The 27,866-nt window shown below is 48.5% G+C and overlaps 12 protein-coding genes across 12 annotated transcripts; 8 read left to right on the forward strand and 4 right to left on the reverse strand.

Moving 5' to 3' along the window:
* Nucleotides 1–1,454: 1,454 nt before the first annotated feature.
* BHQ10_004977 (uncharacterized protein) lies at nt 1,455–3,986 on the forward strand (the record flags this gene model as incomplete). Its single annotated transcript, XM_040877401.1, has 4 exons — nt 1,455–1,719; nt 1,768–2,226; nt 2,271–3,450; nt 3,506–3,986. 4 exons carry the CDS (start codon nt 1,455–1,457, stop codon nt 3,984–3,986), a joined length of 2,385 nt encoding a protein of 794 aa, XP_040733481.1.
* A 1,097-nt stretch (nt 3,987–5,083) lies between these two features.
* Nucleotides 5,084–6,601, forward strand: BHQ10_004978 (uncharacterized protein; the record flags this gene model as incomplete). Its single annotated transcript, XM_040877402.1, has 1 exon — nt 5,084–6,601. The coding sequence occupies one exon, from the start codon at nt 5,084–5,086 to the stop codon at nt 6,599–6,601; it is 1,518 nt and encodes a 505-aa protein (XP_040733482.1).
* A 462-nt stretch (nt 6,602–7,063) lies between these two features.
* On the forward strand, nt 7,064–7,550 carry BHQ10_004979 (uncharacterized protein; the record flags this gene model as incomplete). The annotated part of the gene is made up of 3 exons (XM_040877403.1): nt 7,064–7,079; nt 7,141–7,338; nt 7,387–7,550. The coding sequence occupies 3 exons, from the start codon at nt 7,064–7,066 to the stop codon at nt 7,548–7,550; spliced, it is 378 nt and encodes a 125-aa protein (XP_040733483.1).
* A 65-nt stretch (nt 7,551–7,615) lies between these two features.
* On the reverse strand, nt 7,616–8,706 carry BHQ10_004980 (uncharacterized protein; the record flags this gene model as incomplete). The annotated part of the gene is made up of 4 exons (XM_040877405.1): nt 7,616–7,982; nt 8,029–8,368; nt 8,422–8,515; nt 8,566–8,706. 4 exons carry the CDS (start codon nt 8,704–8,706, stop codon nt 7,616–7,618), a joined length of 942 nt encoding a protein of 313 aa, XP_040733484.1.
* A 2,002-nt stretch (nt 8,707–10,708) lies between these two features.
* Nucleotides 10,709–11,371, reverse strand: BHQ10_004981 (uncharacterized protein; the record flags this gene model as incomplete). The annotated part of the gene is made up of 2 exons (XM_040877406.1): nt 10,709–10,826; nt 10,878–11,371. 2 exons carry the CDS (start codon nt 11,369–11,371, stop codon nt 10,709–10,711), a joined length of 612 nt encoding a protein of 203 aa, XP_040733485.1.
* A 634-nt stretch (nt 11,372–12,005) lies between these two features.
* BHQ10_004982 (uncharacterized protein) lies at nt 12,006–13,934 on the forward strand (the record flags this gene model as incomplete). Its single annotated transcript, XM_040877407.1, has 3 exons — nt 12,006–12,363; nt 12,415–12,535; nt 12,581–13,934. The coding sequence occupies 3 exons, from the start codon at nt 12,006–12,008 to the stop codon at nt 13,932–13,934; spliced, it is 1,833 nt and encodes a 610-aa protein (XP_040733486.1).
* A 308-nt stretch (nt 13,935–14,242) lies between these two features.
* On the forward strand, nt 14,243–15,065 carry BHQ10_004983 (uncharacterized protein; the record flags this gene model as incomplete). The annotated part of the gene is made up of 2 exons (XM_040877408.1): nt 14,243–14,494; nt 14,550–15,065. 2 exons carry the CDS (start codon nt 14,243–14,245, stop codon nt 15,063–15,065), a joined length of 768 nt encoding a protein of 255 aa, XP_040733487.1.
* Nucleotides 15,066–15,804: 739 nt separating this feature from the next.
* Nucleotides 15,805–20,107, reverse strand: BHQ10_004984 (uncharacterized protein; the record flags this gene model as incomplete). The annotated part of the gene is made up of 2 exons (XM_040877409.1): nt 15,805–18,354; nt 18,401–20,107. 2 exons carry the CDS (start codon nt 20,105–20,107, stop codon nt 15,805–15,807), a joined length of 4,257 nt encoding a protein of 1,418 aa, XP_040733488.1.
* A 662-nt stretch (nt 20,108–20,769) lies between these two features.
* On the reverse strand, nt 20,770–22,059 carry BHQ10_004985 (uncharacterized protein; the record flags this gene model as incomplete). Its single annotated transcript, XM_040877410.1, has 3 exons — nt 20,770–21,672; nt 21,721–21,837; nt 21,889–22,059. The coding sequence occupies 3 exons, from the start codon at nt 22,057–22,059 to the stop codon at nt 20,770–20,772; spliced, it is 1,191 nt and encodes a 396-aa protein (XP_040733489.1).
* A 609-nt stretch (nt 22,060–22,668) lies between these two features.
* BHQ10_004986 (uncharacterized protein) lies at nt 22,669–23,477 on the forward strand (the record flags this gene model as incomplete). Its single annotated transcript, XM_040877411.1, has 2 exons — nt 22,669–22,811; nt 22,871–23,477. The coding sequence occupies 2 exons, from the start codon at nt 22,669–22,671 to the stop codon at nt 23,475–23,477; spliced, it is 750 nt and encodes a 249-aa protein (XP_040733490.1).
* Nucleotides 23,478–24,384: 907 nt separating this feature from the next.
* BHQ10_004987 (uncharacterized protein) lies at nt 24,385–25,812 on the forward strand (the record flags this gene model as incomplete). Its single annotated transcript, XM_040877412.1, has 1 exon — nt 24,385–25,812. The coding sequence occupies one exon, from the start codon at nt 24,385–24,387 to the stop codon at nt 25,810–25,812; it is 1,428 nt and encodes a 475-aa protein (XP_040733491.1).
* Nucleotides 25,813–26,605: 793 nt separating this feature from the next.
* Nucleotides 26,606–27,616, forward strand: BHQ10_004988 (uncharacterized protein; the record flags this gene model as incomplete). Its single annotated transcript, XM_040877413.1, has 3 exons — nt 26,606–26,789; nt 26,851–27,107; nt 27,164–27,616. 3 exons carry the CDS (start codon nt 26,606–26,608, stop codon nt 27,614–27,616), a joined length of 894 nt encoding a protein of 297 aa, XP_040733492.1.
* Nucleotides 27,617–27,866: the final 250 nt, after the last annotated feature.

The following is a 27,866-nucleotide window of genomic DNA, read 5'->3' on the forward strand; positions in this document are numbered from 1 at the left end:
CAGGCGGTGGATAAGATCTCGTCGATGGTCGCATGATTAGCCCTTTTCCTGTAGAATGTCTCCATCGCGCTGATGTAGGATTCTTCACGGGGCTTGGGGTTCGACTATTCACGTGTCATGTCGAGGTTGCTGAACTTGGTCGGAAAATAGTCCAAGTGGGGATAGCTAGACACATTCTATTTCTATCCCATTTATTTGTAGAATCATGTTGCAATGCTATCGTTTCAACTACTTTGGTGCTTCCCACCATACACGCAATATCATGTTGAAAATCAAGAATAATGCGTGAACATTACTCTTGCAATAGCTCGTTTCATGCGTTTCGTACCGTTGCAATGGGAGAATTGAGCCTAATTTAGCAGCGACTAGCTAGCTCAGATCCGGGGGCCAGAATAGACCCGACCGTGATTTACTCCGCGACTGTGCTTTTACTGCATAATGAACAGCATTGTTTGAAAGACCAGAAGCGATAAAATAACAAGTCATGGTTGAGGATTTTGTCATTCCTGGTCCGTGTGACTGTGTGTTGACTACACATGCGTGAGTCTGGGGTACGAAGCAATAAACAGAAAAAGCAACAGGTGACTAGTCGATCGACTAGAGGGCGCTAAGACGGAGTGCCGAGTCAGATTGCTGATTATGGAAATATAAGTACTAGTCGTACGACCTTATGATAGCTATGGTTCATCGATTATTGATTGATTGGTAAAAGTCTATCGGGTCCGGATGCGTCCCCTGTCACGCTGATTTTTACCAGTGTCGCGGTCATCCTGACTCAGTCACCTGCTCATAGCCTATACTGACTGTAGATATCATCAGAAGCAAGATTGTCGGAAAGAGAAAATTAGGATCTTCGATCTGCACATGTGGCCACTAGAGTAGGAGTGCTAAAAGGTCGCGCAATCAATGCAAACAACGACTCCACTGTGGCTTAATCTTCTTCTCTTAGGGCATACGTAGCAAACAACTCCGACTCTTAGTCACTCCGGACTAGTCTATGTTTACACACGCTAAAGCAGGTACTCAGGGGCCACAGACCTACATAGTATAGTGTTCTACCACAATGAAACGTCAAACGGCCCATGCGCGGCGTGTTTTCCCTTGGTGGATCAAGACGAGGTTATCACCTCCCCCGGTACGACCACGACGGGGAGAAAACACCATGACTCCAATCACATCGCCATCCCAAAGCCTTAGCGGCAGCTGATCTATTTATACGTTCTCCACACGTACACTCGGACTTGGATCTGGAAAGCAACCTTGATGACTAGTGCGCCTCGTCGAGCGGGCCGGCATGGCATCGATGGAATGTGGATGGCGCCGAATTGTGATAGCGCAGCCACCGGCATGTGTCAACATGAATCTACAAAAGGACCGCCCACCCGGATCGTTGTGCAGCATTCCATTCTTTCTACTCGCATATCGCCATACACTCCTTTATACTCACCGGCGACATGCGTTGGTCTTCCATTCTTTCTTCCGCCCTGCTCGTCGCTGGCGCGAGCGCTTTCCCTCACCATACTCACAAGAAACCCACTCCGTCACCGAGTGCTTCGTCCTCGGTGTCAGTTTCGACTCCTTCTACTGTACCTATAAAGGCTGCCGCTGCTGCGACTGATCCGTCCTACTGGCTGGCCGATATCACTCATCAAGGCAATGCTCCTTTTGCCGGTAGCGGATACACTGTTTTCCGCAATGTCAAGGACTACGGTGCTGCTGGTCAGTCTGTTCCTCTATATTATCTCACAGGTTTCTGATATCTCGTAGGAGACGGTGTGACCGATGATACTGCTGCTATCCAGAGTGCAATCAGCGACGGTGACCGCACAGCTCCATCGTCCAACACCACAACCACCAAAACCCCCGCTATTGTCTACTTCCCTGCCGGTACATATGTGATTTCTTCCCCTATTATTGACTACTACTTCACTCAGCTCGTTGGCAACCCCAACAGCCCTGCTATTCTTCAAGCAACCTCCAGCTTTACCGGTATTGGTCTTATCGATGGTGACCAATACCAATCCAACGGCAAGGAAGGATGGATTTCTACCAATGTCTTCCTCCGCCAAATCCGCAACTTGGTCATTGACATGACCAACATTCCTGGCACTACTGCTGCCACCGGTATTCACTGGCCCACGTCTCAGGCTACCAGCCTGCAGAACGTGGTTGTCAACTTGAACGCTGACGAGGGTACCCAGCACACTGGTATTTTCATCGAAGATGGTATGTCTGATCCGCTTGCTTCAAAAGCCATGCTGACTTTGTAGGATCTGCTGGTTTTATCGGTGACGTGGTTGTAAACGGAGGGCTCCAAGGTCTCAACATTGGCAACCAGCAATTCACCATGCGCAACGTTACCGTCAACAATGCCGTTACTGGTATTACTCAGCTCTGGGACTGGGGCTGGACTTACGTTGGACTTACTCTCAACAACTGTCAAATTGGTATCTCGTTTTCTTCAAATACCGCCCAACTCGTCGGTGGTGTCAACATCATTGACAGCACCATTTCCAACGTCGAAACATTCGTCAATACCTCCTGGACCCCCACTTCCAGCCCTGCCGGTGCTGGTAACTTGATCTTGGAGAACGTTGTTTTGGACACTGTTCCCACTGCCGTCGCTGGGCCTGGCACTGTTTACCTCGAAGGTGGCTCTACCACTATTGCCAGCTACGGCCAGGGTCACGAGTATACTCCTACTGGCCCCAGCACTCTTTCCGGAACATACGCCGCTGGAGCCCGCCCCACTGGTCTTCTCGCTTCTGGAACCTCCAACTACTACACCAAGTCCAAGCCGCAGTACGAGGCTTACACCACTGACCAGGTTGTCAGCATCCGCAGTGCAGGAGCTGCCGGTGACGGTACCACCGACGACACCGCCGCCATCAACTCTGCTCTCACTTCTGCTGCCGCTAGCGGTTCTCTTGTGTTTTTCGACTACGGTGTGTACTTGGTCTCAGACACCATCTACTTCCCCCCTGGCTCCAAGGTTGTCGGAGAAAGCTACCCCATTATTGCTGGTAGCGGAGACAAGTTCAGTGATGCATCCAACCCCTACCCTATTGTCCAAGTGGGTAAGAGCGGTGATACCGGTACTATTGAATGGTCTGACATGCGTGTTGGTACTATTGGTGGCACTGCTGGCGCTATTCTTATCGAATGGAACTTGGCCGGTGAACTGGGTTCTGGTGCATGGGATGTGCACTCGCAGATTGGCGGATGGCAGGGATCCGACCTCCAGCTCAGCCAGTGCCCAACCACTGCTGCAGTCTCAACTGCTTGTGAAGCTGCATTCTTAAACGTCCACATTACCTCTGACGCGTCGAACGTCTACTTCGAGAACAACTGGTTCTGGACTGCGGACCACGATATTGAGGACCCCACCAACACGCAGATCTCTGTGTACACTGGTCGCGGTGTTCTCGTCGAGGGTAGTAACATTGAAATGTAATCTCCTCCTACTTACGTAGTATATTTATTGGGGTTTAACTAACGTGACTAGGTGGGGAACCGGCGCTGAGCACCACGGACTGTACCAATTCCAATTCAACGGCGCTTCCAATGTCGTTGGTGGATACTTCCAGACTGAAACGCCCTACTACCAGCCCAAACCCGATGCCACCTCCGGCCCCTATCAGTCTATCACCACCACCCCTTGGTCTGACCCCGACTTCAGCACTTGCCTGTCAGGAAACTGCGACGCTTTGGGTCTCCACATCACCGACAGCACGGACATCACCATGTACGGTCTCGGTCTTTATAGCTTCTTCAACGACTACAGCACCTCCTGCTCCGACGCTGGCAACGGCGAGAACTGCCAGAGCGAGATCTTCCGTGTCGATGGAAGTGTGTCTGGATTGAATGTGTACGGCTACCAGACCGTCGGTACTACGAACATGATTACCATCAACGGTACCAGCGCAGCGTTGTACTCTGATAACTTGAGCGTTTACCCGGACTCTATCGCTTTGTTCAGCTATTAGCTGCCATTTTTCTTGGCTCAACTTGAACACTGTTGAACAGTGTTGACTAGACAAGCTTTGCTATCTTATCAAGTATTTAATATGTACAGAGCTACTATTCAATGTATTATGTATTTGACCTAATCAGGCAACTGGCTAAACGCGTTCTGTACGATGTAAATATCGCGTCTGCCACGCGACTTGACGCGCTCTAACGCGGGCATAAACGCGTTCTCCCGCGTTCCTGTGCCGCGACTCAGCGCCTCATGGCTATCTTCCCTCCCCATTGGCCTAGCCCATTTCGCCATCTGCACATCGCTCACCGACTCCAACACTTTCTAAGCCTTCTTGAAAGCTAGAAGATTTTGTTCTGAGCCGCGAAAGGAGCCCCATGCATCCCGGTCCTCTCTAACTGGTCCATTGTTTCGTTTCAACTCTTTTTTCTCTCCAAGCGCAAGCCCAGTAATGCATTCCCGCCCCTCCGCCCGTGAAACTTTTTCTTTCGTCTGGCGTATGGGATGCGTTCCTCGCCGAGCCCCTCGTTGCATTTGGCACTTTCAGTTCTTAGTTTGGAGTGTGACTCACTCTCTCTTTTTCAACTTTGATTTTCGGGGAATTTGTTCAATGGTGCGATTAGATTGGTCGCATTTTCGATGCGGTTCTTCGGCTCGTAGTTCAACAGTCGCGATATCTTGAATTCGTAGCGATATCTCTGTGAGAAACGGGGTTGTTTCACGCGTCGATGTTCTTGGCATATCCATTATACATTTCATCTGTTATTCTGGAGAATCTACAGTAGAACCAATTTTTTTTTTTGGATCGGTGGAGAGTATATATGAAAGTCATGCCCGATTCCTGAGGTTGAAACTTTTCTCTTCCTTATCTATTTCCAATGATAATGAATACTTGATGCAGTGATGTTGATGATTATGATTATGACTATGAATACTTGTTGATGACTTATATATTATATTGTTTTATTTCCCAAAAGAACGAAGGAATATCTGGAATATTTCTTTTCATTTCTCGTCGCTATCCCACCTTCCTATCCGAGACATAGCCCTACCCTCAAAACCTAACCATCTCACTACATACCTATCTGGATACCAATAAAAAATATGTCCCAATCCTTCACCAAATTCTGGTCCACAGACCTCACGCGCGATTCCCTGCTTTCCTTCCTCGACACATCAACCCTCAAATCTCTAAGGCTTGTCAACCGCGCCTTTGCAGCGACTACATCCCGGCAACTCTTCCGCGATGTCTCCATCACATTCAGGTCTAGCACATTCACGAAACCAGCGCGCATGGCTGCGCTAGAGCGGATAGGATGGAATATCCGTACGGTCACATTTGTGCTCAATCATGGACCCGAGATGTTTCTACCACCGTTGCTGGATCCGCTGACGGGGGAGGAGGTTTGTTTCGTGTTTACACCCTGTGTGCGGACTACGCCTACTTCTAGTCCTACAGCGTGTAGCTCCTCACCCACAGGGGAAAAAGAAGGGGTGTATGGGACATGGGAAATGACCGATCTGCTAGTCAAGCAGTATCCGCCCTTATTCCATGCAGCCATGAACGTATCCTCGTTCGTGGCTGCGTTGACGCACATGCCCGCGCTACGACATTTGAAAGTAAGCTGTGCAGGGCAAGAGTCCACGCATCGCTACCGTCGCAGCGTGGTGGATTATGCGCTTTCCTCGCTCAGGATTGCGATTGAGCAAGCTCCCTTGCCGAGACTGGAGGCTTTGTCGCTCACGCCTATCCATCCAGGCGGAATCCAGTATCTGTGTCCCATGGCGGGCATAGGTTCTTTGCCGAATAGTTGTCGTCGCTGGACTCAGATCCGGCGTCTTGAAATTCATATGGATACTTTCCCGTTTGATAAGGGCCAAGCAACGGATCATTTGAAATTGCTGCATTCATACTTACAAGCGTTTCGCGCATTGCGCGATTTCAAGTTTCGCTGGGTTGGCGATGGCCAGAAAGGGCCAAGTCCGCTGTCGCTCGCTACAGAGCCGGCTCTGTGCGAACTAGCAGCGCGGTCACAAGCATGTCCTAAAACACGGCACTATCTACGTCCACTCAAATTTCCAAATCTGCAATACATGGTGTTAGGAAATGCGGTGCTGGACGCATCGCAGGTCTCAGATTTCCTGACCGAGCATCGCCATTCCTTACTCGAATTCGACTTTGAGCAAGTCTCGTTGAGGTCCGGGACATGGGACGATGCGCTTGCGCCGTGGAGAACGCTGTCGAGCGCCGAGTACGATGCTGCATGGGGCGAAAAGCAGGCTGTTGAAGTCGAGGTCATGGAAGTCCCATTCGTACTGGGGCCTAGTCCAGACGAAGAATCAACACCCACGTCTTCACCCGAACAACACAGCAAACGACGCAAGAAGAAAAAGAAGAAGAGACATGCCAAATCGAGCGAGGTTGCGATAAATAATGACCTGTTTGCTTCAACAGCTGCAATGTTGTTAGAGGAGGAACCGGTGCATCGGAACCTTAATTTCAAGACTCTGCGTGAGGGATTGAGTAATTGGGCGCGGTCAAAGAGGATCCTCTGGGGGAGTGGCCATAGCCATGGCCATGATTATTTGCACAAGGCTGTTCAGTCACCTATACTTGTATAGCTCTTTTGTTAATGGAAAATTAATAAACAAAATAAGCATTGTGATCAATGTTCAAATGTTGTGCGGAGAATAAGGCCGAACCTTGGACAGCTGGATCGGAGCCTCGGCAGCCAAGCTACCGTATCACATGTCCTCACGTCACCGCTTTCGCTCCTTCTCCAACTTCTCCATATTCTCTCTCGTAAACTAATTCTCACTAAACATTCATTCTTCCATCTGATTTGGCGAGCATCACTCTATTCGTCAGCCTTGACTGGACATAGTAAGTGACGATCCTACCCTCTACATCGCAACCAGCCTGCCAAACTACCGAGGTTCGTTGTCGCATTCGACTTAGTACTCACACTTGATTGTCATTATTTGACGATTTATATACCGTGGCCCCGTCGATTAACATCCATTTTACAGGACTTTATCGAACCTTCAAACACACCATCACACTACATATAAAAAAAGGCCAATATGTCCGTTAAAGACGGTGCGCCTACCCTCTTCACACCTTACCATTAATCCATACCAACTAAACTAACGACGAGCAGACTCCTTTCCCGCCAGCGCCGCCTTCGACGCCATCAACGCCGCACTTCAGAGCGACGCAGACCGCAAAGACGCCATCAAGCAAGGCGCCGGTGTCTACGCCTTCACACTCACCAACTCCTCCGGCCAGCAGGCATCATGGCACATTGACCTCAAGGAAAAGGGCACTGTCGGAAAGGGTCTCGGCGCGAAGCCTGACGGTATGTCCTTGCTCAAAACTTGTTATAGAAGGGGGGCTAATTTAGTAGTCACGCTCGTCCTCTCCGACGACGACTTTGCGTCCCTCGTGGCCGGAAAAGCGAATGCGCAGCGATTGTTTATGGGCGGAAAACTCAAGATCAAGGGCAACATTATGAAGGCGACCAAGCTTGATCCTATCCTTAAGAAGTCGCAGACCAAGGCCAAATTGTAAATTACGTTTTACGGAGTATAGTAATGCATTATATTGTCACAACAGTATATACAGGGTGACGATATTTAAATCCGTGGTGCGTCCATAAGAATAGGCGACTCCTGGTCAGAGCCACGCTCTGAACCCAGCGCATTGACATGTAGTAATCTCTCCTCGTCATCCACCAGTTTTGCAAATCCGTCCCCATTGACATCTAGATCGTATGGCACATGGCATCGTCTATCCCTCAAAGACGGGTAGTACCGTCTATATGTAAAGTAAGCCACGGTCGACCCGAGAAATGCGCCCGCCGTAACGTCCCATACGTCGTGCCTATAATCTTCGCAGCGGGATATAGCAATCATCAAAGCGCCCAGTGTCGGGAGGAATGCGAACAGACAGCGACCGAGATCAGCGCGTGGCCGGAAAACGTGCAATTGCCCTGCCAGAAACCTTCATCAATTAGTAGACTCCTAGAGAGTGAGGTTGATTGACATACAGAGACAAAAACCCCAGGCCGGCAAACGCAAAACTGCTATGCCCGCTCGGAAAACTCCTCCATCCTTCCTGCAGTATATGCTCATTCGCCTGCGTGCACACACTAAATGTCACGAGCTTGTGTTCCGGCGTGGCTGCTTCGGGTATACACCGAGAAATCAAATCCGGTCGCGGACGGCCAACGGCGTTTTTGATGATGTCCGTCAAAACGGGCGTCGTAATCAACGAGACCGCAAGCCCTAAAAAGCTGACGTGGAGTTTGTGTGCAGACGGGCGGGATATAACGGCCCAGAGGAGGAGGCTGAGCGCGGGAAAGACGGCGGCGTAGACGATGCACCATGCTGTAGCCATAAGTTGGTGTTGATCAAAATCATTAGAAAAAGAGAAGACATACGCATCGACACTCGCTCAGACTTTGCGAACGGAAACTGAATAGCCATATTATCCAGATAAAACATTCGATGAAACGGCGTAACAAACAATCGAATCTACCCACAATCAGATCAACTCCCTCTTTCATCCGAAAAGACTGACTTACTAGTATAAATCCAGTCGCGACAACCCCCAATGCGACATAATCAGCAGCATACGTGCGCGCCCAAAACCGGGCTATTGCGCCGACGGGACCGGGCTGGTTTGAGAAGGCCATGCCGTTTCGTGGTGGAGGGAAGGCAGGCATTGTATGAACAATCTGGATTGCTGAGTAATACTATATAGACATGCTGGCCATGCAGTCGGCCCAAGCAGTCGACTGTGTATGTGTTATGTTGTTGATGGGTGTGTGGATGTATGGAAAGAGAGACAGCAAATTCAAGAGTGGAGAAGGAAGGCGCCAAGGCAGCAGGTTTAATGGTAGTAAGAGGCACGTCCAATCATATTGTAGGGATATACTTGTCGGTCGCCGGCTTGGCAGTCGGAAATAAACCCATTCATTGATAATCTCCGTACTCGTTTGTCTAAGTCAAGAATCAACTGTCCTACACTTCAGGATCAAAACATCCGATCAAGATACGTCTTGCCACAGCCGTAAGAAGCCTTTATCAGCATGGCTGAAAAGGTGAAGGACATTTCCCAGCAGGACCAGGCTGCACTGGTCCATCTCCCGACCGAGATTTTAATTATGATCATGAGGTGTTCCGTAAATTTCACATCCTTATGGAGTCTCATCAATACCTCGTCACGTCTCAACTTGATTTTCATGACTGCAGCCAAGGACATTGTTGGGCACATCATGACAGAAACCACACCCACCTGCGTAAGAAACCTTATGAAAATAGTATTAGTTACACGCACGTTACCAAACTCTCTCCTCGACATTAAAGAAATTGTTAAGTACATGTCTGGAGAAACGATTCTCGAGCCGTTCCAGCAGGAAGTCTCGTCGCAGGTGTTACGTGACTTTGTGGAATTAGTGCATAATATGCACAGCATAGCACATGCTTGCTTGGACTTTTGTATTGAGAAAACAAAAACGATGAAACCACGGCGATTGACTGATAGTGAGCTGGAAAGGATTCGCAACTTACAAAGCTCACCTAGGCAGATTTACAATGAGCTACAAGGACAGTCTTTCCAACCGAAATATTCTGGATCCCCGTCATATTTGGAGGAGCAAACGGCCGTTCGAATACTATGGCGGTTACAGACCCTTTATGAACTGAAGGCCGCCTGCAGCATAGGTGCATTGGCCCATTGGCCGGAAAAAGATCAAGAATATCTCCGAATAATGACCATGTCCGGCTTGCTACAGATGTTTCGAAATCGCCAGTGTAGATGGAAATCTCGACTAGAAAGAAGCCAATTGGACACCATAGTTAACTTCGMAAGCCAAATCATGGGGAGACAACCGCGTGAAATGGAGGACGAGCTCAGTGGCTTCTTGCAGCGACCCCCTGCAGCTGTATACGACAGGGGCTATCATCTACCGTGCTTTCTCAAGCCCGACTCAATTTTAAGAATCATCACCGGACGCGAAGAGCTTGTTGATATCGACTCTGAAATTGAACTAGTCCCGGCGGGGTTTAGGTTTTGGATGAATGCCACAGGCCTGAGCAAGTCTCCTCTACGTTATACTTCCTTCAACCCATATCGCAAATTTGGATTTGCGTTCTGGCGAGCCGAGCGAATGACGGATTTGGGGTTTTTGGAGTCCGGAAGCACAGGCGAGAGGAATCCTTGGAATCTATATTTTGTGTGGAGAAGTGTCCTCACGCCAGACGAAATTCCAGATGAAATATGAAGTCCTGGCATTGCATTCACGGCTACCTAGGCACTCATTCTTCAGTCCGCGAGATCGGTTTAATTTGGTTGGTGAGACCTTTGAAATCAATAGCCTGTATGAACCAATGGAATGGTATAAATTGATGGCCCTAATGTAACCGAACGCAGATTCAGCAAATAAATATTTCAACGTTCGAAGACATCGACCAAAGATTGCTGAACACAGCTTCGGATTGGCATGGAGAATGTTTGGCTTAGAGCAAAGCCAAGTTCTATGGACATTCATTAAGTCTTTACTAAGTTGTCCGAGATTCAAGACGGTTACGGTATTTTTTTCCATGGATCGTCTACAGATTGACTTGTGGCTGGTAAATGAGTACATCGATCCAAGCAACGCCGAATCCTAAAGAAACTTTTGTCATGAGTTCGTGATGACAACATAGGTAGATGTTAACGCACAATCAACAGTGAGCCCATTGATTATCCGCTGCAGCACCTCCCAATATGAACGTTCCCAGCCATATGCCCGCAAGAACCGACAGAAAATATCCCACATTCATCGTCATAACGCCCAGCATGCTGCCACAATCAGTATTCAAACAGTCAGTAAATGGACTTGGCAGAACTTACAGTAAGTATCCCACGCCAGCAACCAACAACTCATACGTAGCCCGCCCGGCAGCAGCATTAACCCTCCACTCAGCCCACCGACTCGAAAAATCATACCTCACCTGCCCAACCCTCGCTAGCCCTCCATCCTTGAGTGACTGCTGCTCAGCATGCGCATCATCATGCAAAACATGTCCACCATGCGTAACACGCGCATGATCATTCCAAACCCTCGACTCAAGTATCGGCCTTAACGCAAGCAGAAACCGCAGAACGACAGCCAGCACAATTAGGAAGATGCAGGTACCGGCGTATTGTCCGTCGTTCGTGGGTGTCCATGTCGTGGTGAAGAGGGATGAGCGCGCAGAAATGAAAAAGGTCATTACCATGGACATGCTGTCGGAGGAGGACATGGAGGACATATCTGACGAGGAGGTGGAGGTAGATGAGGGCATAGACATGGCCATTGTCGTTGCCGATGTGGTTGTGGTCATGGTCATTCCTGACATGTCCATGTTGGCGTTTGACTTGTCAGTGCACCGAAAAGAGAATATTGAACTGTTGTATAGAGAGAGAGAGAATGAATATGCACGGCATAGATGAGGCGACACGATAAAGTTATACTATGTAAATCAAACCGGCAGTTCTCTTCTACTAATCATTATTATGTCCACGTTAATATGCTCAAACCCGCTTGATGCTCCATCATCCATGCTAGCATCGTGACTATCGTAGCCCTAATGCGCCCAGAACGGCCGGCCCGCTCTCGGCACAGAAACTCGCTCAAATCTGCTCACTCATTATCAACAAAAAGGATTAAAGGCTAAGCATACCGTGTGTCTCGTTAAATATGCTGCGTCGTTAACGTGGTTAACGCTTCACTAATGCAATAGTTATGCCTCGTAACTCCCGTTTGACCACGGTCGTAGTAGGTATACTACATAGTAAACAGAGATAATCTTCTCAAAAGGGTGCACATTCTAACCTTATGCTAGCATACCCACTGGCGTCGCGTTCCTTGGCGGTTAGTAATAATCTGCTCTATTCGTTCGTTGCGAAGATGATGATGTAGATATATACCAGCCTGCCCGTAGCTCGCCGACAGTCAACAAACCAAGCGTTTGTGAATACTACGTAGTAGAAAGCAAAATGCCGATGCTGCCATGGCTCACCTCGCCGGTCATGCTACACTCCTCCCGCGACCCCGGAGAGTGTACCATGACACCTGAACAATGCGCCTACAAGCAGCGATACTGGGTGTACTGGTACGAAGCCGATCATCGCTACAGTCTTCCGACCGTGGCTTTGTTCCTGGTTGCTATTGCGCTTTTTACGTTGGCGCGATTGATCACATCGTTGGCGCCGCGATCGTGGAAACGACTCTCTGGATGGACGCGACTGACGGCTTTGTTTCGAACGGCATCTTATAAGAAGGTGTGGTTTCTGTGGAGTGCGCAGTCAGTTGGCGCGCTGATGTTGGCGTCGGTTGGAATCATCTTCTTTCTGGGTATGTCCGCCATGCGACTGAAGGACTGAAGAACCGAACTAATCCGAACAGCAATGACGCTCACMCCCCAGCCATACTACTGGCCCAACACGATGGAAATCAACTATGGGAATTCGCCTCCAATTGCAACTCGTGCGGGTTTCATGGCGCTGGCCTGTATGCCTTTCATCTAGTAAGTCAACGTCTTCAAATCGGTCGGTAGTGTCTGACCGAATAGTATGCTGGCAACCAAAGCGAATCCAATAACTCTATTGACTGGTATCTCCCACGAACTACTGAACAACTGGCACGCCTGGGCCGCCTGGGCGATGTTCGTTCTCGCCCTGGTGCACACTTTCCCCTTCATCGTCTATCACATCCGCATGGGCGACATCGTGGAACAATGGAACGACGGAGGAATCTGGGTAACAGGAGTCGTGGCATTGCTCGCCCAGGCATGGCTCACTTTTGCCTCTATCCCGTGGCTCAGAAATCGATACTATGAATTCTTCAAATCGACCCATTACATTGCGGCGCTGATTTTTATAATCTTCTTCTTCTTCCACTGCGACTATACCCTGAGCTCGTGGGATTATTTTATTGCAACTGCTGTTCTTTACACTCTGTCCTGGTGCTACTCGCAGTGCAAGACCTATTTCGAGTACGGCATCGGCCACAAAGCGCGCCTTCAACGCGAGACCAACGACACTTTGAAAATCACAATCAACACAAGCAAAGTAATCTGGACCGCGGGACAGCACGTATACCTCCGTTTCCTAGCCGGCGGCATAACACATATGCTAACCGCTCATCCATTCACCATCTGCTCAATGCCCCAGTTAGAAATGACAGGGAAGACAAGCACACTGGTGTTTTATATCCGACCACGAGGTGGCGCCACAAAGTTCTTGATGGCGCATGCAATAAATCATCCCAATGCGGACATCCCGGTGCTCCTGGATGGACCATATGGTGGGATTCCAAGCACGCAGTTGAATCTGTCCGATAGTTCGGTAGTTGTCGGTGGTGGTGCGGGTGCTGGCTTCACTCTTTCCGTTATCGAACACTTTCTGCAACGGTGTACTACCACTCAAAATAGAGACAGAATTTTGAGAGTAGTTGTTGCGACGCGCCAATCAGACACAAGATTGTGGTATATTGAAGCTCTACGGGATATTTCCCATCGGTATCCACGCTTCAATGAAGCCGTTGCTGGTATATCGATTGACTTTCACGAGACGGGCCAGTCTGGACCTGAACAAAAGACCGGAGGTGCTCAGGTAGATGTCGAAAAAGCATTAGACCCCACGACCGTCCAGCTCAATAATGAAGATAGTCAATCTGACTCTCAAAATCCGTCCATTGCGGAGGTGTTCAATGTCAGCTTCCATCGAGGCCGACCCAATCTACCGTTAACCATCCAGACTTTCGTTGCCGGTCAAGAAGACGTGACAGTTGGGATTCTGGCGTGCGGTCCATCATCCATGTCTCATGATGTCGGCGAGGCGGCCGTTGCTGCTCAACAGGAGATCATCAAAGGGCCGATCAAAGCCAGGGAGGTGTGGTATCATGCTGAGGATTTTTCATACTGAGCTGCGATATACTACTAGACTTAGGAGTTGATTGATACGTTGTTTTGAAACACCCAGATAATCAAATTAGTCGTAAAATGTCTTGAGGATAAATTGTACTTTGTAGTACAGTCGAAATAAATCGATCATTGAAAGGGTGGAGTGTGGCAGCCAATAAAAATGCGGCAAGCGGAGAACTTAGCTTCGGTATCCTCCGTAATCGTCTCCGACTCTTCATCCTATCCATCCCACTGCACCGACGATCTCATGAGCTGATTCCACATTTTGCATTGCTCTCCTGCTTGCGCGGTCATATACAGTAGCTCAACATGGCAGACGCCCAGCGCGCCCTCACAGCAGCCTTCCCTCCGCCTCCACCGTTCTGGAAACACTTTACGACAGACAACATCGAGAAGTTGGAAAAGATCAAGAAGGAGTCGGCCAGCTCGAAAAGCTCCACCGGCAAGAAATGGACACCGAGCGACCTGCGAGCGCTGGACGTATCGCCTGAACTTCGATACTTGATTCCACCAGAGGCGCCGACGGAGGGAACTTATAGTGTTTTTGGAGAGTTGCAAAACGTATGACTTGCCATCGAGCAACCCCGGTGATTTACTCTAACGTTTGACTGTATAGTTATCGACCAATCTACCCTCGTTGAATGAACAAGGAATCGAACAACTCTACCCCGACGTCCCGACCGACGGCAAAGACGACCAGAACGGCGGCCAACCTTTAAACCACGCCTTCTACCTCTTAAAAATCAGCAAATCTCTTCTCCTCAACTTCTTGGAGTTTGTCGGCGTTCTATCTATAGCCCCCGAAGAATTTGAAGCGAAACTGGGCGATCTACGGAATCTATTCATCAACGCGCACCACCTTCTCAATCTTTACAGGCCGCATCAAGCGAGAGAGTCACTTATATTGATGATGGAGGAACAGTTGGAGAGTACGCGGAATCAGATACAGGAGATGGATGATGTGAAGAATAGGGTGGAGAGGTTGTTGGAGCAGTTGACGGCTGAGGGGCTGGATGCGCAACAAGGGGCTTCTCAGGAGAAAGACAACGCGGGAAATTCGGCGCAGTTTGATAGCAAGACTGTGGAGGAGGCGCGGCATTTATGGGAGTTGCTGAAGGATGAAGATGAGTGATTGATTTCAGTGTTGGTCTATATCAATCTGAACAAGATCTGTCTTCCCTTCATCGCGATCTAGCAAGTCTGCCCGCTTGCATAAATGACGTGCCTCATCGATTCGCCGTGCAAGAACCTCAATTGGAATCGCTCAAGCTACAACATTTGCTAGCAGTTTGGCAGTCTATGTGAGTTCATAAGACTGTTTGATGATCACGGTGACAAGATAATCCGGAGCGATCACATGGTCGCTAAGCTTAAGCTCCTCCACTCAGAGCTTCTCTCTTTCCTCAACCTTTTACAACTACTGACATTCTCTCGACAAGAGAAGCATTTCATACCTATAGTATGTATGTAGCTCAAAGGTACGTTTATATTCTTCCGTTTGCCATTACTATGCCGCATGATGAACGGTGCTTTTCTATGTTTCAACCCCATATGAAAATACTTTGATTATATTTTGCATCTCCTTCTTCACCTGCTATACTTTCTAGATTTTCACATTCTTCACTTTGACGAGTAGGGTCAATAACTAACATTGTCAAGTGTACAGGTCAATGAGCATCTCGTACGAATCGATTAATTAGCTATGACCATATCGACTAGAATGAATACAATTGAATGTCTCTATTAATGGTTAATATGCTGTGATGCTGTGATGGTCTTTGCACCAACCTCTAGAAAACGCCGGTAAACGAAGAAAACACAAGGAAATGACAAAAAGAGTGAAAATAATCACAAAAGAGATAAAAAGCAGCCTATTCAGCCTTCTTGCTCGCCTTCGTCCTCAACTTCATCAATCCGTACACCATCGCATACGACGAAAGCACAAAAATCACCACAATCGCCGCATCCCTCCACCCATAATAGTACTCCTTGAGATTCAACGTCTTCAGATAGTCACTCCCTTGGCTGTACTGGCACACTTTACAACCGGAGGTCGCATCTGGATTCTCAAGGAAGGCCGCAGCACCAAACCCGCTCAGATACTCGGCTAGATAATCCGCGCAAGTTGTCGCGTTGGGCGTGTTGAACACAGCGTATTCAGCCTCTGCACAGTGGACAGGACTATCCCATACGGTAAAAGTGAGCATACTGCCCATGAGATAATTGAATGGATTGAGGTAATACATCCAGTATCTCCAAAACTCCTGAATTTGTGCGTAAGGAACCAGAACGCCACAGAACGAGACCAGGGTACCGATCAACAATGGATTTGCAAGCGAGGCAAACACTGCATTGGGCGCGTATGCTGCGACGAACTGTCCAATGCCAGTATACACGAACTCGTACATGAGCATGACGAAAAAGGTAGCGCCGGCCTTGTTGCTGTCTGAGGGGAATCCGACGGTGTAGTACCAGCACACAAAGTACATGACTGCACAGATGCAGAGGTATGGAAGCTCAGAGACGATGAGCCCTGTCACAAAGGCCTTCCAGGAGTACATTTTTGATTTCTTCTCGCGCGTTTCGTAGATGTCGCGTCGTTCGATAAAGAGTGGTTGCAATTGCGCGATGACTCCCGGAGCGACGAAGATGAATTGAAAAACAGTGAAGAGTCTCATCTGCAAGTCATTGATGGTATTACCAATCATCCAGAAACTAAACCCATTGAACAACGCGGAAAAGATGTGGAGCGCAAATTTATTGTTGATGTAATCCGTGTTGCGGTACAAGGCGACGTTCATCCGCTGTGTCACGATCTTGGTCTGTTCCCATAGCGGCGTCGCGAATTCCCTACCATCGTCCAATGTGCCCGGCGGTTTTGCAGCGGCTTCAGCGATGATGTTGTCCAGTTCACGGTTTGTGGATTCGAATTCGGGGGACTCGAGCCAGACTTTGTTCCAGTCTCGGCCTTGGGACAGATCGCCTGAGACGACGTCGATCATGTGTTCGGCTGGGTTTGCTTCGGGGGGGCAGGGGGCTCCGTATCGGCCAAAATATTCCTTGACGATGGCGCCATTGTCGCCAATGTCACCGAAATAGACAGTCTTACCGCCCTTGGCGAGCAGCAGCAAAGTATCGAATTGAGCGAAGAGTTGGGCAGAGGGTTGATGGATTGTGACGAGAACGGCTTGACCGACGTCAGCTAGCTTGCGGAGGAAACGGACGGTGTTGTATGCTGATTGACCATCGAGACCGGAAGTGGGTTCGTCAAGGAAGATGAGAATGCTGGGCTTAGAGACGAGTTCAACACCAATGGTTACGCGTTTGCGCTGTTCGACGGAGAGACCGCAGCCGACCTTGCCAATGAGAGTGTCTGCGATGTCGTGCAGTTCGAGCAAGTCGATGATGACGTCGACATATTTCAGTTTTTCATCTCGGGAGACATCACTAGGTTGACGCAACAGAGCCGAAAATTCAAGGGCTTCACGGACAGTGGCGAAGGGCTCATGCACATCAAGCTGCTCACAATAACCGGCTGAACGCTGAAACGAGAGAGGCAATGGGCGGCCATCAACCAAAACAGATCCGTGAATTGTTCCTTCGGTCTTGCGCTGAGCGAGAACATCGAGTAAAGTCGTCTTACCGGCACCGGAAGAACCCATCAGTGCTCCAAGCATGCCTGGCTTGACCCATCCTTGTACATTGTCAAGCAATAAGCGATCACCTGAAGGTGTCTTGACGGTGTAGCAGAGATTCTTCCATGTAAAGACCGACGTGTTGCGGATGAGGTTGTTGTCGATATCGGGCTGGCTGGATCTGTCAGCTGTTTTCTCAGCGAGAGTATTTGCTGAACTGCTCACGCCGCTGTCGGCAGACTGAGGGAGGGCTTCTTCGTCGAGAATGTTTTTCTGTTGAACAGTTCTCAAGTTTTCACGTGGAATCAGTAGTGATGGGCCGTTTTCAGAGGACATTCGCCAGCGACAAGTTGAGTAAATGGTAATGGCCACGAAAAGAGCCCACCATGCCCACAGAATACCAAAGTTGCGCCATACGTGCGACGAACTGTACGAGAGAGAGTTGAGATATGCCTCTCCCGTAACAAAGGTCTGTCCTTGAACAGCACCGCCAACACCAGCACAAGACTGGTAAACTGAATCCGTATACCCTGGTCCAGTGGGAATGATATTGTTACCAACACAAGGAATTGTCTTGCCTTTGTACTCGTTTCCAAGCAAGGCCTCAAACCCATACGCCAGCGGATCAATCCAGTACAGCCATACGAACCAAGGATGCATGTGTGGTTTCATGATCATGTAACCGTTGTACATGAGTGTGGCTGTGACGATTAGACCTGATATCTTGGAAGCGGCATCAAAAGTGGCTGATGCAGCGCCGATTGCGCGGAAGAGGGCAGTCATACACTGAAAAAAATTAGTCTGGCTCATCATACAACGACAAGGGACGTACCATCGAGGCAGCAATGACAATGATCCAGTAAGTGAAGAATGCAGATGCGGTCGCGGTCAAGCCAACCATGAAATACAGCACGATACCAAAGATGCTGACTTGGAACAAGATGATGGGAATATCAGCCGCAATCTGTGCGATGCAAAAAGCGGCGGGATGATACATGGCGAAAGCTTTGTGTTTCATCAAGACAGGGCGTCCAGTGAATGAATCCGTGACTTCACTCATGGCGACAAGAGAGTTGTACAGAAGCGAGAAGAACAGAGCACCGGACTTGACGAATAGGCCCGCACTGTTGGCTGGGGCGTTGTAAAACAGTGAACCAGCAATCAAAGCTTGTACCAGAGAAGAGACTTGCTTGATCAGAAACGAAGCTTTGTCGCCCCATAGGATCTGATATTGTCGAATAACTGCAGCCTTGACCTGGGTTGCAAAACTTGATGTCAATGGACTCGACTTCGGCAGTTGAGGATGTTTGTCGTGGGCCACTGCCTCCATGAACGTTTCGGTATTCTCTTTCGCTCTTTGGGTCTCTGGGAAATCGTATTCGGCAGTCATTTTAGGGTAAATGTCGGATTTCTTGTATGCCTCAAGCAACATGTCAGCATTGCGAGGAAATGTGTGCTCGTATCCTTTGCGAATCAATCGTTCAGTTGGCACGGTCACACCAGTCAAATAATCAGCAATGTTGGCTCCGTCCCGGCAGACAAAGCCAAGGCTCTCCATGTACGGACGAGCCTCCTTCAAGGGTCCGTAGAAGACCTCCTTGCCTTCATCAAGAACAAGCACCTTGTCGAACAAATCGTAAATACCGTTCCCGGCTTGATACAAAGTGACGATAGACGCCAACCCGAGCACGTCGGTCATTGCCCGGATAGCCTTGGTATAACTCAAGGCAGTACTGGCGTCGAGGCCACGGGTACTGTTATCCCAGCAATACACTGATCCTCTCGTTGCCAACGTCTCAATGATCGAAACACGTTTGCGTTCTCCTCCAGAGACACCACGCACATACTCATTACCCACCATGGTGTCATGGGTATGTGAAATGCCCATCGACTCCAGCAAAAACTCCTTTGTCTCGAGTCTCAGCGCCTCCTGCGACTCCACATCTTGCGGTACATGATGTGCAATTTTGACTCTGGTCGCAAAATCAAGCGTCTGACCAACAGTCAAGGTAGGAAAGAAAATCTCCTCCTCAGAATTCATCACAATCTGTCCCCGGTACGCCTCTGCCTCTTGCGGTGTCATGGATCCGTACCGGACGTCGCCAGACACAGAGGTATACCCGCGTCGTCGATTGGCAATCATATTCAGCAGCGTTGTGCAGCCTGATCCAGGTCTTCCAAGGACAAGCAACATCTCGCCAGGCTTCACACAGCCATGGCTATCACTCAAAATCCGTCGAAGGGGTTTCTTGTGTCGTGATTCCGAGACTAGTTTCGGGATGTTGAATTGCGAGAGCGCGTTTTCGTTGACTGCGGCATCGGCACTAACGACGTCCACATTTAGACCCTGCCACGTCACGCCGAGTTCGCGAGCTTTGAAGCCGGAGCGAGCTTCGCGGTCTTTGGTTGCAATGACTTTGTGTTTGAGAGGCCAGTGATGGGTCTGCGATCGGTTGAGGGAGTGCCCTTCAGAAGGGGATGAAGTAGCCTCCATCTTTTCCGTTGGTGAGGATAATGGATGGTTGTAATCTTCCTCCATTTTGAAGTCAAGCTTAAAGAAGGTTGTACAAAAGTAAAAGAAAATGCAGCCACGACGAGAATCAGGGGAAGTATCACTTTATAAACGATCCAAATCAAGTCCAGATCCATGAAAGAATACGAACCAAGTCCCACCACTATGTCTTAACTCCGTTTTATGCAAGTCTCCTCGCCATCCCATTCGTCACCTTAAATCCATAGATCCGATCAAACGCAATCTGCCAGAAAATGGCAGCAAAATAACGCCGATGACTAATCGGCCGGCCTATTAACTATCCTACTTGTGAGTCGGCGAGTCGGCGTCGGTATACCGTGGAAGATAAAGTTCATACATTATGGGGCCAGCCGTCATCCTTTTCGGCTCGCACTTTGGCCTTAAAGAGGAAAACGGAAGATGGGGATGTTTAGGGTGCTGAAGCTTCCGGGCACGGGTCGCCGGGAGCCCTAACTTCCGAAATCATCGTTAAATTACCGGGGCATGGGGGATTCCGAGAGCTCTTTGTGGACATCCTATTGGTTGATATAGATTACAACAGGTAATTAAATTACCGCTATGTATTTTACATCAGAAAATTCTTCCCATCGTGGCCAATCAGATCGACGCATTCAGCTAGTATTTTTCCTTCAGTTGTCTATGTAGTATGTACTGCTAGTCTTCTAGATCTACCACCCCTTCCACGGCACCCACGTCTCACAAACGACGTCCTGCTCATCCACCACATAAAATGCATGGAACATCGCACTCGTAATGCACGCATGCTGCGTATACAGCAACACTTTTTGGCCAATCTTGAACCTGTCCTCTGCCTTTTCCTTTTTGGAGTCATCTCCTACCCAGCCGAAGATACCATGTTCCTGGCTGACGCGTACGATACTCCAGTCTAGTCCATCTGTCCACCGGGCAAGGCCAGTGAATGAACTCGTCTCTTTCGTGAGTGCGATTACACCCGCGTTGATAAGTGCTTCGTTGCGCTCGGGATACACACTGCACACCTCCGCTACAACCCTCACTGCTTGGTCGGAGATGGACACCAGACCGGTCGCAACTTGCTGAAGATCGTTTGCCGGAAAATTGCCCGCATGCAACTCTAGCGATGCGTTTTCCGGCAGGTTAGCCTTTAACTTTGAGACTACGTGAGCGGTTGGAGTAGCGCCGATAGACAGTACAAGCTCCGTCTTGGGGTCAATGAGTTTCTTGGCTGCGATCAGGACACCGTTGATCTCGTCGTTGAGAACCTTGACGGCATCTCCAACCGTCTTTGACGCATATGAATGACCCGCATGACAGTAGAAGCCATATATCGACACAGCATCGGACGAGTTAGCAGTGTGAATAACCTCGTCAAGTCGAGATGATGAGTTCTCGATTCCAGCACGATTAGAGCCCACGTCGACCTTGATGAATGCCGGCCAAGGTGTTGTGCGACCCGTGCGAGTGTTGTACTCTTCTAGAATGCGCATGTGATCGGTATGATCGATCATGAGGACAATCTTCAGACCATGCTGGGTCCTGAATGCGTCTAGATCTGCCAGAACAGACGGTCGGATAGGCAGCCCGTATAGGCACTTTGAATAGGTTAGTCTAGTAATTTAGGTCAAGGTTGTGAGGAGTACCTCGTCGAGAATGCCCTCCTTGACAAGCGGCAAACACCCGCGAATTTCGCACAGTGTAGATGCGACAATCTTTTTATACCGCCCGTTGCCAAGCATGATTCGTGTCGTCTCTATGCTCTACCCACGTTCAGTACATCCTACTTGTATGATGAATTGAGGATAGCATACCTTGAGAGTCTTGACGTGAGGCCGGAAACTAATTCCGAGTTGCTCGACATCATCGTGGAGTTTCTTCACATTGTTCTCCAGTACTGGCTTGCTGATCACTAGCGCGGGTGTGGGAAGGGCCTCGACGGGTTGGCCGATGTATGACTGATGCGTTTCAAGGGAGATGTCCATTTTTGTTGTGCTAGAATCTAGAATTGTTTTCCGATAGTAATGATAAAAAGCAATTAAATAAACAATTTAAGTATGAATCTAGTCAGGAACAGGAGTTTTGTCAGCTCAGTGATCGTCGCAAGCGGGATGCGGGGTGCCCCCACACGGTGAGTGGGATGATAGGGTTAGGGCTTGTCCAAATGCCTCTGTCAAGATTATGCGAATAATCCCAAGTCACGATGGATCAATTGATATATCTTTTATAACGATTGACCACCTAGTTGGCCGTGTCATGGACCGAGATAAATCCCGAAAGGAGGAAATTTGGCCCCCAGCGTGCCTAAACATAAGCGGAAACTGCCCTGTTGTAGCCCGCTAGGACCAAATTGGAAACTGCCCCTTAACATTGTCTCTTTCAGTCCATCTCAAAGTCAGCATATGCGACGTCTCGTCTACCAGTTTCCTAGTCTGGAAGGAGCAGAAATGTGACAACATGTGACTTTACAGGATGTTGTCTTTTGGCAGCTCCAAGTTCTAGCTATAAAAGCTGGCAAGGCGACTCTGTGACTTTGAATATTTTCTTCAGGATTCATCCCGAGCTTGCATATAAATCACAAAGGTTGATACAAAATGCGCCACACTAAAACCTTTACCGCTGCCTCTCTGGCCCTGTTGACGAGTGCAGCTGCTCAATCCGCTGATCCTGGTCTTGGAGTAAACTCCAACGCGCAGGGTGCGACGGAACAGGTCACGCCTGGTGCTGGTCCAAACGGGTAAGTAACGACTGTAAGACTCATACTTGACCAAAATCTAACAGGCCTCAAATGCACAGTTCTGAGGACTGGTTGAACACTGGAATCGATGGCGACGGTTGGAATCCCCCATTCATGGCCCTCGGCGATATTATCCACGTCGATTTAAACACCTTTTACAGTGGATTTGGCTCGCCGTGCCAGCAGTATGACCAGTACTTTCAAAGCGCAGGGTCTCAATACAACGTCGATCCAGTGATACTCGCTATCATTGCCATGCAAGAATCCTCCTGCAACGCTGATGCAGGAGGGCCGACTCCCGGCCTAATGCAGGTTTCCTGTGACAACTATCCCAACGGAGTGTGTACCGATAGCATCCAGGACAACGTCAACGCCGGAACCAATTACCTCGTGAGCCAGATAAGCGCCTTCAACGGCAACGCTATCGAGGCATTCGGTTCCTACAATGGATGGTTCACCGCGGGAAATGGATTGAACAATAACCAGGGCTTGACAACCAGCTACCCTTGTTCCTCAGAAGGTCAATCAAACGGGGAGCCTCAGAACCTCGATTACCTCCAACAGATATTCAATGGCTGGATGATGGGCCTGGATGTTTATGGCGATGATTCTTGGATTGGCGAATACCAGTGTGCGGGCCAGTGCAATGGAAATAATCTCTGCTAAATGTCATGCCTTCCTTCACTCAACAATTGCATTAACCAACGTGGCATTGAGATGTTTTAAAAAAAGTCGGCACACATGCATGACCGGGGTAGATGGATTGAGGATGGCAATTCGACAGTGACCGCTCATTGATGGAATTAATACAAAGTTCGTAGTCAAAATTTCTGGAAAAATATGTTATTTATTACTTAGTATTACTTTAGAGTTCAGCTACCGGCCTACAATGCTGAGAATTCCTTGCTCTTCTCTACCTAGCTAGATAGATAACGTTTCCGCAACTTGACCCCCGCAGGAAAGAAGTTGTATATAATATATAGCCATTATATGTTGACAGGGGCCTCCCCCACGCCAGATGGGCTGTTTAGCCGAATTACGAAACAAGAGTCCAATAGAAATCCTGTACCTCTCTCAACAGAGTTAACACGTGTGGGGAAGTCTGGGGAAAGGATGATCAGTGATCAAGTACTGCCTAAAACTGCGAGGAATTTAACCGGATTTCTGAATTTCCAATTTTCTAACCACCCACGTGCAGGAAATAGCAGCATTAAAATAATTATATGTGCAATGGTCTTCCTCAAGAAGGAAGTTGACTATTAATTGACTCCACAATTGACTACATGTTTAACCATGCTTTAAGCCCGGATTCTGATGTAAATTGTAGCGGGTTCATATCACTCTACGCCCGGAGAATGAGAATAAAAGGCGTCTAAATCCCCATTTCATTATGATTCTGCAAGGTTCCTGACCGTACAGTTACGTACTTGCTGTTTTTCATCCTTGCCCCAACATACTGCATTGATTTGCCGGGGTTTCCAACGTCAATTGCATACCATCGTCAACGAGTCAGAAATCAATCCGTCACATTGATTAATTTTTTGACCGTATGCGCGATAATATAATATTGAAAATGCTCAACAAAGCCGCCGTCGCTGCGCTGACTACAGCTTTATTCTCCCGGGCTTATGCCATTGATGCTGAGATCAAGGTTGACTTGCAGACGCGATACCAGTCTGTTGATGGCTTTGGTTGCTCACAGGCGTTCCAACGGGCGGAGGATATCTTCGGCAAGTACGGATTGTCACCCAAAAATCAAAGCTATGTTCTCGACCTCATGTACAGCGAGGAGCGCGGCGCTGGATTCACAATATTGCGCAACGGGATCGGCTCGAGCAATTCCTCAATCAGCAACTTCATGAATTCTATTGAGCCGTTCAGCCCTGGCTCGCCAACTAGCAAGCCAAATTATACATGGGATCATTACAATAGCGGTCAATTCCCCTTATCTCAACAGGCAAGAGCACGAGGACTTCCTTACATCTACGCTGATGCATGGTCTGCACCTGGATATATGAAAACAAATCAAGACGAGAATTGGGGAGGATTCTTGTGTGGGATCGAAGATGAAACATGCCCGTCTGGAGATTGGAGACAGGCATATGCCAATTATCTAGTTCAATATATCAAGTTTTACGCCGAATCCGGTGTCCCAGTGACACACTTGGGTTTCCTGAACGAGCCCCAAGAAGTGGTCTCATACGCCAGCATGGGTTCAAATGGTACTCAAGCCGCCGAGTTTGTGAAGATCCTCGGGCAGACTCTGGAGCGTGAAGGCATTGACATCGAACTCACTTGCTGTGATGGCGTTGGATGGAGTGAGCAAGAAGCTATGATTCCAGGGTTGCAAGTTGTCGGTTCCGATGGGAAAAGTGCCGAAGACTACCTTTCCGTTGTCACTGGACATGGCTATTCGTCCGCTCCGACATTTCCTCTTTCAACCAAACGACGCACCTGGCTGACCGAGTGGACGGATCTTTCCGGAGCTTTCACACCATATACCTTTTTCGCAGACGGCGGTGCAGGAGAGGGTATGACCTGGGCGAACAATATTCAAACAGCTTTCGTCAACGCCAACGTGAGTGCATTCATTTACTGGATTGGCGCCGAGAACTCAACTACCAACTCCGGAATGATCAATCTCATCAATGACGAGGTCATACCTTCGAAGAGATTTTGGTCTATGGCTTCCTTTAGCAAGTTTGTACGTCCTCACGCGCAACGCGTCAAAGCCACAAGCTCCGACGCATCTGTGACCGTCAGTGCATTTGAAAACACTAATGGCGTTGTTGCTATCCAAGTAATCAACAACGGCACTTCGGCTACTTCCTTGACCATCGATCTGGGACAGACGCATAAAAAGGTGAAGACGGTTGTACCTTGGGTCACTAGCAACGACTACGATTTGGAGGAATTGACCAAAATTGACGTCAAACAAAACTCTTTCGTGACAAGTGTGCCCGCTAGATCATTGACAAGCTTTGTTACAGAGTGCGATTGATGACTGTCAATCATTTATATAGATGTGGAAAAACTGAAAAATACCTAGAAAAAGTATTGAGATCGATCATATGACATTTTTTTTTGTACGGGCAGTAGGAAAAGCATCATTTACAGACAGTCAAGTATCTTATATTTTTGAAACCTGAGACCGCAGACACAGACCTGGTAGTTGTCTTAAGATCATGACTATGTAGCTATGGCAACCCTGGAGCACTTGAGGAAGTCTGGCATAATACTTCAGTAAGGAATCAATTAAGCAACTGTTCAATCAATTCTCGCCTTGAGCCCAAAAGCCATCATTGACACTGAATATTCACATGCGCAGCTCGGTTCTTCATGCATTTATTTTCAAATTAGAATAGATCGACGGCTAAATTATATTTAACATTTCGCTTTCGCTGGAGAATATCATATCCCATACAACAAAGAATTTACCGTCGCCCTATCGCATCAATGATCCCCACAAGCCTCAACTTTGCGGGGGATCGCTGGATGAAGTAGATCTTGAGTCTCAACTTCTAATTGTCCATTTAAGCAGCGCGATACTCCGCGAACTACCTTGGTCTCTATATTCCTTTGGTCCGTACAAATCAAATGTCCATTTTGTGTCGATCTTCAGCGGGACGAGATGTGTTTCGGTTAAATTGTTTCATATATTGGAGGACGAATCGTCATGGTGTTCGAAATAGCTTAAATACTGCAATGGAGTCCCTGAAGATTCGCATGAATTCCTTTTCATCACGCACATCATTGATGCCAAAACCTTGACAATACTTGACTGGATTTCAAAGATGCGTCTATTCTTCTGCCTTTTGGCCCTGCTGGGCTCCATGCTCGCCACCGCAGCTCCGACACCTGGACAATTCTCTCAAGTTACAGGAAGCTGGGGCTCAAATCCAACCAATACTGGATTCTACATTTACGTACCCAAAAATCTGGCTTCAAAGCCGGGAATCATTGTTGCCATACATTACTGTATTTGCAAACCAAACCCTTCAATCCCTCCCCAAACATTGACTGATGTGACGATTATCAGGCACCGGAACTGCTCAAGCTTATTACCAGAGCACTCCATACGCCCAGCTTGCTGAGCAGTATGGCTTCATAGTCATTTATCCAAGTAGTCCGTATAGCGGTACCTGCTGGGACGTCAGCTCTCAAGCAGCTCTTACCCACAACGGTGGCGGAGACAGTAATTCAATCGCAAATATGGTTACATGGACTACTTCCCAGTATAACGCGGATACCTCCAAGGTATTTGTGACTGGATCCAGCTCTGGGGCTATGATGACCGTAAGACTTCCTGTGGGATGAAGTCTGTATTCATTGCATTTCTAACCGATGCGCAGAACGTCATGGCGGCAACATACCCCGAACTCTTCAACGCTGCTGTAGTCTACTCCGGCGTAGCCGCCGGCTGTTTTTATTCTGCCTCTGGCCAAGCCGACGCCTGGAACAGCACCTGTGCACAAGGAAATGTCGACGCCACGCCTCAAGCCTGGGCCAGCATCGTTAAGAATATGTATCCCGGTTACTCCGGCTCCCGACCCAGGATGCAGATTTACCACGGCAGTATTGATACCACACTTTACCCCGAGAATTATAATGAGACTTGTAAGGAGTGGGCTGGAGTCTTTGGATATACTTACACCGCCCCGCAGCAAGTGGAAACGAATACACCCCAGTCACAGTATACGACTACAATCTGGGGCTCGAACCTGCATGGTATCTTTGCTACAGGTGTTGGGCATACGGTGCCTGTTAACGGAGCCAGGGACATGCAGTGGTTTGGATTTGCATGAGCTCTTATTATAGCCATGTATGTTCCTCCTATATAGTTCTTGATGCTCAGGATTTTGTGTACCATAAGTTGAGCTGCTTCGAAATCTTCATACCTGGTGTCTTGACTTTGTAGTTTTCTGACCTAAGTTTCTGGTGTGTAGCTTCAGCTGTCACAGGAAATCTTAAGTTTGTTTTTACTATAAGGTCGGTCCGCCATAGTTAACCTAGGTATATTTCAATTTGATTGTCAATCTTGCACATGTGGCATTT

The sequence above is a fragment of the Talaromyces amestolkiae genome (genome assembly GCF_001896365.1).
Source record: "Talaromyces amestolkiae strain CIB chromosome Unknown scaffold8.1, whole genome shotgun sequence".
Taxonomy (NCBI): domain Eukaryota; kingdom Fungi; phylum Ascomycota; class Eurotiomycetes; order Eurotiales; family Trichocomaceae; genus Talaromyces; species Talaromyces amestolkiae.